The sequence below is a fragment of the Leucoraja erinacea genome, chromosome 1, assembly GCF_028641065.1.
Source record: "Leucoraja erinacea ecotype New England chromosome 1, Leri_hhj_1, whole genome shotgun sequence".
In the NCBI taxonomy this organism is placed as follows: domain Eukaryota; kingdom Metazoa; phylum Chordata; class Chondrichthyes; order Rajiformes; family Rajidae; genus Leucoraja; species Leucoraja erinaceus.
In genome coordinates this window covers 136,191,744-136,202,329 of record NC_073377.1, presented here as the reverse complement: position 1 = coordinate 136,202,329, position 10,586 = coordinate 136,191,744, and the positions used below count along the sequence as shown (strand labels likewise).

General features: G+C 41.2%; 1 protein-coding gene across 1 annotated transcript in view; it reads right to left on the bottom strand.

Moving 5' to 3' along the window:
- Positions 1–326: 326 nt before the first annotated feature.
- Positions 327–10,586, bottom strand: part of LOC129702248 (ubiquitin-conjugating enzyme E2 D3-like) — a 65,701-nt gene continuing 55,441 nt past the window's right edge. Inside the window, exon 7 of the mRNA XM_055643924.1 lies at positions 327–1,212. Coding sequence (XP_055499899.1) covers positions 1,167–1,212 — 46 coding nt within the window. The 3' untranslated portion in view covers positions 327–1,166. The remainder of the gene's footprint in view (positions 1,213–10,586) is intronic.

The window sequence follows — 10,586 nt, the reverse complement described above, 5'->3', positions numbered from 1 at the left end:
GAATCCAAACTATGCTTACAGATGACAATTTCTGGAACTACATTTTTCTTTAAATTTTCAACTAAAAAAATAATTATTGTAGCCCTATGTAGGCATGAACACAATGTATAATAGGATACTCCAAGAACCAAGAGAGAGCATTAAAGCATTTAAAAATGACTGGCTTGCATTGTTTGGCAAAACTGTTCCAATGCACCATGACAAGCCGTTCAAGGTCACACCCAGTTTTCATAAGTAACCTTAAAAGCTATCAACTAAAGATATTATCACTTTATCATAGCTGTACCTTAAAAGGTTGTACCCCATTCATCCAGGCTGCTCAAACAATGGTTTATGCAACTTTATTAAAAGAAAAACCCAATGAATACAAGCTATGAGTTGATCAGTCTACCGAAAGATGAAAACCATAACTCAGTGCCATGTAAAAGTGTTGTGGAAAACAGATCAACTGATAGTTGTATTTATTTTAAAAAAAAAGCAGTACTGTAAATGAAATTTACAAAATGATTTGTTTGTTCGCTTGAGGAGGAAGATTAAGAGACAGTAACTTCCATTTCTATTCTGCGTAAAACCAACAAAAACCTTAAGTCATTCCTTTTATTAACATGCATAAAATACAGCATATATTTTAATTAATGCCGACGTTATAACATTCTGAACCAATCCAGCATCCATAACAAAGTTATGAGCATGAAGTAAATAGACTCAAATACCATTTTATTTGGGGAAAATGAAAGATGCTGTCCCATTAATGCAGCAATCCCTTAATAATGAAGATGACTCATTTAATTTCACATATAAATCAGGACTGTTATTTCAATGAGAATGTTTTAAAACTCATAACCAAGTTATTATGAAGGTATTGGCCACTTACCACATGCTCCATATATAAAGGAGGTCAAAATTTCAGATGATTGATGAAACTACATTAGAAGTCCAGAGTGGTCGTTCCAAGCACAAAGTACTAAACTGCCTTCTCACAAGAGCATGTGAATGGGGTGGAGCAGGAAGGGCAAGGAGAGGGCCAGGAGGGTTAGGAGGTGGAACGAGGGGCATGAAAGATGTGATCTTACAAGGGGGCAGCCAAATAGGAAAATCATAAATCAGTCATTTAAAAGTTTATTCCAGCTATGATGCAAGATATTTGAACTCCAAGGTATCAGGTATCACATTGCATATTTCTGAGTCCATTCCCGTGCTAATCTGTTGTACCTGTAAGTAAACAAAAGAGGCATCATTTTACATTTTGATGGATTTCAATTAAAGACAAACACTTTACATCAAGTTGAACCTCTGAATTTAACCATAAATACTAGCACATCAAGGCAATAGAATACATTTAAGCACCAACATATAAAGGGGTGGTGGTTGAGGGAAGGGAGAGGGGGGTTGGGGAGGAAAAGACTCAATCATCTATTAACCAAAAGTGAAGGGAAAATTAAGGGCACCCAGGATATGTCTGCACCACAGCCATGCAGAATGGACAAAAAACAGTATTATCAGGCCACCAGTTACTTAATTCCAACACATTGTTTCCATCGCTGAACCTCCTTGAAGTAGGATTCCACTTTCATTCCAAGCTATTCTCCCCCCTCATCATTTAACTTTTAATCAACATTCACCCGATATTCAGACCACGAGCCTCTTCATTACATAGAAAAGTATGTAATACTGTTAGGAAACTCCAGATTTAATAAGGGAACTCAAGGTAAAGTAGGAGGTAGTGAACATATGATAAGTTTGAATCTGCAATTTGAGAGGGTGAAGGTTAAATCAGAAGTGTCAGAGTTGCAGTTGAAACAAAGGCATGAGAGAGGAGCTGGCCAAGGTCGACTGGAAAAGGAATCTAGCAGGAATGAGGGTGGAACAGCAATGGCAGCAATTTCTGGGCATAATCCAGAAAATGCAGGATAATTTCATTCCAAAGAAGAAGAAAGATTCTAAGGGGTGTATGAGGCAACTGTGGCTGACAAGGGAAGTTAGGAATAAAACTAAAAGAAAAGGTGTATAATATAGCAAAGTGTAGCAGAAAGCCAGAGGTTTGAGAAACTTTCAAAGGACAACAGAAGGTAACAAAAGGGCAACACGGGGTGAAATGATGAAGTATGAGCGTAAGCTGGCCAAGAATATAAAGAAGGATAGTAAAAGCTTCTTTAGGTATGTTAAGAGAAAAAGATTAGTAAAGACAAATGTGGGTCCCTTGAAGACAGAACCAGGGGAAATTATTATGGGGAACAAGGAAATGGCAGAAGAGTTGAACAGGTACTTTGGTTCTGCCTTCACTAAGGAAAGCACAAACAATCTCCCAGATGTACTAGAGGACAGAGGATCTAGGCAGACAAAGGAACTGAAAGAAACTTTCATTAGGCGAGAAATAGTATTGGGTAGACTGATGGAACTGAAGACCGATAAATCCCCAGGGCCTGATGGTTTGCATCCCAGGGTACTCAAGGAGGTGGCTCTAGAAATTGTGGACACATTGGTGGTAATTTTCCAATGTTCTATAGATTCAGGATCAGTTCCTGTGGATTGAAGGGTAGTTATTTTTCAAGAAAGGAGTGAGAGATAAAACGGGGAATTATAGACCAGTTAGCCTTACATCGGTGGTGGGGAAGATGCTGGAGTCAATTATTAAATAAGTAATAACGGCACATTTGGATAGCTGTAAAAGGATTGATCCAAGTCAGCATGGATTTATGGAGGGGAAATCCCGCTTGACTAATCTTCTAGAATTTTTGAGGATGTGACAAGTAAAATGATGAAGGGGTGCCAGTGGATAATCTTCTAGAATTTCAGAAAGCCTTTGATAAGAGGCCACATAGATTAGTGGGCAAAATTAGAACATGGTATGAGGTAGGATTGACGGGGAAAATTGGTTGGCAGTGGAAACATAGAAAATAATTGTAGGCTATTCGGCCCTCTAGACTTTCAGAAAGCCATTTGATAAACTCAGTATCCTGGCCTCTCACATACCCCCTGAGATTTAGTGGGCAAAATTAGAGCACCAATGGTATTGGAGGTAGGCCCATATCCTCTGTGAAAAATGTTTTTTCTCTAAACCCCTCCTATTCATATATCTGATCGAATGACGTGAAAGTTGTATCCCCCCCCCCCCCCCCATTCCAGAGAGTCTCCACTCTCTGTGAAAAATGTTTTTTCTCATTGAATCCACTTCTATAGTTTCCACTAGCAGCAATCCCTTTAGCACATATCCCCCCCCCCCCCCCTTCTAAATTCTAGCGAGTACAAGCCAAGTCTACTCCAGTCTTTCTTCATAAAAGTCCCCATCCCAGGATCTGTCATTCTCTGCTAATGGCATCCTTTCAGGGATCAAAACTTCGCAATATTCCAGGTGTAGATTTACAACTCTCTGGCTCCTACCCTCCTTTTGCCATGAATGTCAGAACATCCTGCTCACCTCAGATATGAAGTCCAAAATTGCTCACAAAGCACAACATTTCCTATGTTTCAGGGTTAAATGCCATTTGCATTCCATGACCCACCTTGCTTGCGCATCTAGCTTTTGTGAACGTAGTTTCTACATCTGAGATCAGTGAAATACCAAAACACAATCCCAATAGGTGACAAAGTTGCAGAGCAGTTGATGCTGACCTCTGGTGCCTTGTGTTCCCCAACATCTGGGTTTGCCCTATGTAAAGGAACAGGCCCTTCAGCCCACAATATTTACGCCAAACATAATACCAATCAAGATTCTACTCCCTTTCCAATGCTCCCAAACATAGATTCAATGTCAACTGTGAGGCAGTTTTCCGTTCTAAACTGGGCTTACCCTTTATATTCAAACTGTGAAGACCCATTGGAATATCCCCAACATCGGGAACCATTTCCTGCCTCTAGCCCAAACCCGTAATGATCATTGTTTCAATAAGATGCAGTTTTCATTCTAAACTCGAGGTATCAAGCCCAGCTCCATTCTTCAGCAAAGTGGCCTCAATACCCAAACTGATCTCATCGGCTTGTACCCCATGCTACTCCTGGCATCTATCTGATTAACACTGTTGTGAAATCCAGGGGAAGTTAATGGTCAAATGAGAATAGGCAGCAGGGAAATAATAAGTTATAGGACTGATGGGAGTGCTCCAAGGGAAAGCAAAGACTCAGTGGGCCGAATTACTACTACCTGCATCTTAAAAAAAAAATAAAAAGTACATTCCAACAACAAAAACAAAGGCAGCACTAATTTATTGCAGCCCTGATTCCTGGAATTTTGCAAATTCTTTTCATTTACAGATGGATCTTTGCATGACCATTCAAGTTCACTACAGTGCTAAATTGTATTTGTTCCAACAACTTCCACATCTGAACGTCCAAACTACGTTTTTACATCTGCCCCAAAGCAGCAATGTGCCACACAGATGGTTCATTTATTCTGCACTAAAATACACATTTGTTGTGAAGAGGAAGAAAGGCAGCTACAAAGAGATATGTGCAAAGATCAGGGGTATAACCCGAGAAAAGGTAAACTGTCCATTTTGGCAGAAAAAATAAAAATAACAGCAGCACTTATTTACAAAGATCCTTTGCTTATTTATCTGGCAAGATTGTGCAAGTCAGAGGGATGTGGATGTTCTAGGATGTGGATATTCTGGCTCTAGTTTCAAATGACTAGATCCAGAATATTGCAAGTAATAAGCTATCATTAATTGCAAGAGATATTAAACACAAATGCAGACCCTGCCCTGTTCCACCTTCCATCATGATCACAGCCCACCTTCAACCCATTCACCATATCACTCCATTTACTTAAAATATAACCCTAAAGACGCAATATTCACCCTAAAGTTTTTTTAGAATTGGCGGGACCTAGAATGTGCCAGTGGTGATGGTAGACGCAGATATGAGCGTGGTGTATAACAGGCTTTTAGATAGGCGCATGGGTATGCAGGGAATGGAGGGATAAGGATCATGTGCAGGCAGAGCAGATTGGTTTATTTTGGCATCATGTTCAACAAGGACATGGTGGGCTGAAGGGCTTGTTCCTGTGCTGCACTGTTCAATGTTCTAGAGAGTACAAGCCCACTCACTCCTACAGTAAATACACCATGCAGCAGTCAATCTAGTAAACCTTTACTGCAATCCTATGGCAAGTTCATAATTTCTTGGATAAAGAAATAAAGACTGTACATAAGAAGGTAGATATAATCCTGGAGAAACTCAGCGGGTGAGGCATCATCTATGGAGCGAAGGAATAGGTGACATTTCAGGTCTGATATAGGGGCGGGAAGAAGAAAGGAAGAGGCGGAGACAGTGGGCTGTGGGAGAGCTGGGAAGGGGAGGGGAAAGAGGGAGAAAGCAAGGACTACCTGCAATTGAAGAAGTCAATGTTCATACCAAAGATCTTATAGCGAAGCAAGATGGGTTACTCTCACGCAAACGTGTTGTACGCTCATGGGCAGATTCATGGGTGATTATATGACTCATTTTAGCAACCAGCCTCCGCCATCTTGCTCCGCCATCTTGCTTCCGACCAAAGATTGGATCTGCAGCGGGGAGAGGGAGTGCGCGGCCCGGGGCAGCAGGGAGAGGGAGTGCGCGGCCCGGGGCAGCGAGGAGAGGGAGTGTGGGGTCCGGGGCAGCGGGAGAGGGAGTGCGCGGCCTGGGGCAGCGGGAGAGGGAGTGCGCGGCCTGGGGCAGCGGGAGAGGGAGTGTGGGCTCCAGGGCAGCGGGAGAGGGAGTGCGCGGCCTGGGGCAGCGGGAGAGGGGGATAAGGCCTAGTGTGTGTGAAGTTGCGGGGAGGTTTACAATGTTTCTTATTTAATGTCCCTTGTCTAGTCTGAAATAAAGTTCATTATTGGATCAGAAGAAATATAATTGTGTGTGTTATATGATTATATACATTTATATAATTTTCATGTATGTGTGTTTATAAACATTTTATTCTTTAACAAGAATTAACAGAATTATGAACTAACAGAATTATGAATCTAACCCTATATCACACACAAAAAGTTCCCCCGCAATGTCAATTACCCTGCGAGTCGGGTCGGTTCCGGTTACTACAAAATCAACTCAAACGCTGCTTGTGAACCATTTAAAAAGAAATGATTTAAAAAACATTAAAAAAGACAATTACCAGAGTCAAATTTTATTCTTGACTTTTTATCCCTGGCTTTTGACCATGCCTGAGGCTTTGCTTCTGTTTGTGGTGTTTTTGATGTTTCTTTATTTTACATGTCTTTTCCTACTATTTCTTTTGATTGTTATTTTTGGTGTGTATTAACTTTTTTGTCAATGATTAGTGATGTACAGCACTTTGTTGCAGCTATGTTTGTTTTTAAAGTGCTCTATAAATAAAATAATTATTATTATTGACAAGAAGTATGAACTGACAGATTTATGAATCTAACCCACACAAACTGTTGCCCCGCAACATTGATTACACTGCGAGTCGGGTCGGGTCGGGTCAGGTAGGCTCAGGTTACTAAAATGGGATGGGAAAAATGCCCAGGATCCCCTCCATAGCGTACTACATGTCAGCCCATTGCATTTAGCAGGAGTAGCCTATCTTGCTCCGCTATAAGATCTTTGGTTCATACCACTGGGGTATAAACTACGCAAGCAAAATATGAGGTGCTGCTCCTCCAATTTACGGTGGGACCCACTCTGGCCATACTGTACATAATGTATTTTAAAAGACATTTTGACACATATCGACAGGGCTATAGGGAGGGTTGCACCTAAGGTCATCGGGTCAAAGGGCGTGACACACGGAGCAGCTCAATCCATGTGGAGGACATGGCTGCATCGGCATACACTGTGAATACACGAAACACGTACTTTCTTACCTGTTAAAAACTGCCGAAATGGTCAATTTTTGCTCTGTAAATAATTGTGGGTGCTGTCATTGAAAGCGGGAAGGTATAAGGTTTAAACTGGTGTTATCTCATGGTGTAGCGTCTTTTACAATCCGTGACTAATAGCGACATTCATTGTCGTGTCCAGACAGCACCATCTCGATAAGCCTTTGCTAAATAAAGCGAACTCAAACTCAGAGCAATTTGATTGCCGGGTGAAGCGGCTCCGGGCAGCGTCAGCTGCAGCAGTTGGGGACGGTCTGCTCCCTCCGCCCACCCAGAGTCACTGACCCACCGGCCCCCCCCCCACCCCTAGCCGCGGGGATAGACAGCCCGGGGTCCGCGAGTGTGCAACCAGTCCGGATGCTGGGCCAGAAGAAGGGCCTGCTGTGCTGGCAACCATAGTAAATGCTTACCTGCAGTTCATAGCGTGTACTCCAGTTCGCGTTATGTGGTAACAGGACGGGTCACGGGTCGTGATCTCGACTGTGTGCAACCTCCTTATAGGCCAATTGCAGGAAAATGGCCCAATATGCAAGTATGTTACAAAACTTACCTTCAGCGGCGCTGCAGTTCTGTCACTGGCTGTGTGTGCGACTTTGGCGCCTTTGAGAGGGGAGCGGGTTTAAAATGCCGTTTTTATCCAGCCTGTTCAAATTGATCTTTGTCAGGCTGTTTAGTTGCTTAAGAAAAATCGCTCCGACTGCCGTTTTATTAAGTTTATTAAAAATAGCGCTGGATTATTTAATAGGAGTAAAATTAAAATCGTCTTCTAAAGCCGTCGACGCCGACAACGGGACGGTTCTCACGTAGGGGACAAAGCAAGGCACGGCGTTTACTTTTACATATAAACGTGCTAACAATTTCACGTTGCGAAAAGGTGACAGGCCCCCATACCAACCAGTAGTATTTTTACTGCCGATATGTGGTTTAAATTCACCGCAAATGCAACGTTCCAATCGATCGCGTTCCACAAAATCCCACTCACAAGATGATTAAAATGGCCATTAATTTACAGGAATTAAACACTAAATTCCTTCCATTTGGCCTATAAATTCATGACAATGAGATTTAAAAATCATGTTATATTGTGAATTCTTGTGTGAATGTTATTTGGACACTTAGGCTTCTTAAAAATGGCCTTTTCTTAAGAAATGGATAGATGTTTAGATCTAGTAATTTGAATTTTGTAAATAGCTACAATTAGGTAACTAATTAATTATATGCTTTAATTTCAGGTCATCCAAGTAAGATTGTTTCATTTTTGTTTCAGAATGCTTCAATCTATAATAACTGAAAATGTCATTCAGTCTTAATTTTTAAGAAAGTTATGGGCTTTTGACTGCCCTTGATCACAGCTTTTGAGTTAAGTCAATGGAAAAGCAATAGGGAACAAGATGCTAATTTCCGAGTATGAAAAAGGCCGTAACTTTTTTAATACTGAAGAAGATATGAAAGTGAATTAGGTGTCAAATTAAACTTATTTTTATGCTTTATCCGATGGTGTAAATTGCAGACTTGATTTTTTAAATCTCAAAATTTTGAAACATTGCTACAATATGCTAACGTTCAGACTGGACAAGGTGGCCAAAGGGCCTATTTCCATGCTATACAGCTCTATGAATAATACTCCTGGCGTGGTCTCACCCAGGCCCCTCTATAAATTGCAATTAGACTCCTTTACTCTATATTCAAATTCTCTGGTAATAAAGCTAAATACCATTGCTTTGGTAGTCGCTCGGTACAATTACATATCATATTTCAGTGACTTGTGTACAAGCACAGCTCTGACTATTAATACTATCCAATCTGTCACTATTTGAAAAATAAAACAAAGTGGATGATCTCATTTCCTCCCATTTCAAATTCCACCAGGTTCTCATCTACTTGGTTTTTCTATATCCCCTTGCATCCCCTCTGCATCCTCAACTATTTCCTCTGGCAGTTCATTCCAGACCCGATACAACCCCCCCCCCCCCCCCCCCCCCCCCCCCCCCGAGTGAAGATGATCAGTAGTTTACTGCACTACGTGTGTAGCAAGGAACTGCATATGCTTGTTTACACCGAAGATAAAATACAAAATGCTGGAGTAACGCAGCGGTCAGGCAGCATTGCTGGAGAGAAGGAATGGGTGACATTTCGGGCCCTTCTTCAGACTGAGAGTCAAGGAGAAGGAGAAGTAGAGATATGGAAGGGTAAGATGTGAAAACACAGATCAAAGTGGACAAAGTTCAAGAAAAATATAGAATGGATCATTGTTAGCTGAAGGGAAGGCAACAATGAGGCATACAATCAGTAACATCTAATCAGTAGGACAATGAAACTAGTTGGAGAAGTAGGTAGACACAAAATGCTGGACTAACTCAACGGGACAGAGAGCTACCTGCCCCGCTGAGTGACTCCAGCATTTTGTGTCTACCTTCGATTTAAACCAGCATCTGCAGTTCTTTCCAACACATAGTTGGAGAAGTAGGATGGGGGAGGGATGGAGAGAGGGAAAGCAAGGGTTACTTGAAGTTATGGAAGTAAATACTCATACCACTGGGTTGTAAGCTGCCCATGCAAAATATGAGATGCTGCTTTTTTGAGGCGTTGGGCCTCATTCTGACAGTGGAGGAGGCCCAGGACAGAAAGGTCAGTGTGGGAATGGGAGGGGAAGTTAGTGTTTAAAAAAACACTTTTATTTTAAATAAAAGATCATAAAAATGAGATGGTAATTGAGTAGTTGAACAGCTGTAATGAAGAAGATGGAGAAACACGACAGAGGAAGGATCAGAAGGATAAACAGAAAGAATTAGATAAAGAGTAGGAAGCAGCTCCAATGACTGTATACAAACAATTGCATGGAATAATTAGACCAAGCTGGCCTAGTCTGTGCTATTTAATCTTCTTATTAAGCTCACCTACAAGCCTCTAGATATACCAAGACAAATGACTTTTTAAAATGTGTCAAGCTTCTGAATTATGAAATAGGAGTATCCTTTACTATATTCTACTACCCATGACTGCAGTAGAAAAATATAGATCAAAATTGTTAATCTATTACTTGCAGCAAAATGATCTACAATTATAATATTCACTTCTCATTGTGGAATAGTGTCTAATCCTTGAGCCAAACAAAAAATTATTGGGATGTTGCATGCATAGGGCCTTAAACCGATTGTTCAATACACATTCCCACAAAAGCCTGCTTGCTCCCTTTTCTCTCCTTGCAGTTGTTTATACTCGGTATCTTAATGTACCATCAGTTAGCAACATTTAGCACAATACGTAAGTTTTCCGTTTATAAACCTTGGGTTTTAATGTTTGCAGGCTCCCCGCCCAAGAGCTTTGCATACTGTTCTATATATTCCATTGCTTAGTTTAGTTTAGAGATATACCTTGGAAACAGGCCCTTCGGCCCACTTAATCCACTCCAACCAATGATCACCCGTTTACTTGTTCTATCCTACACACTAGGGACACAGAAAGAATGTGCAAACTCCATACAGCCAACACCTATAGTCAGGAATGAACCTGGGTCCCTGGCGCTGCTAGGCAGCAACTCTACCACTGCCTCATCCTTTTGCTAGTTTGTTAGACTGATTAACGTCGACAAGTATAAAAATCATACCTACTAAATGTTTCACAATTTTTGGAACCATGGGATTTTGTAGTGTACCTTTAAGAACTGAGTATCAGACTGGTGTGATTTGTGGCATGTGATATATTGATTTCCTTATCAGTCTCGTGAATATGTATGCATATGCACAGTGTACTTTAAAAAAATAT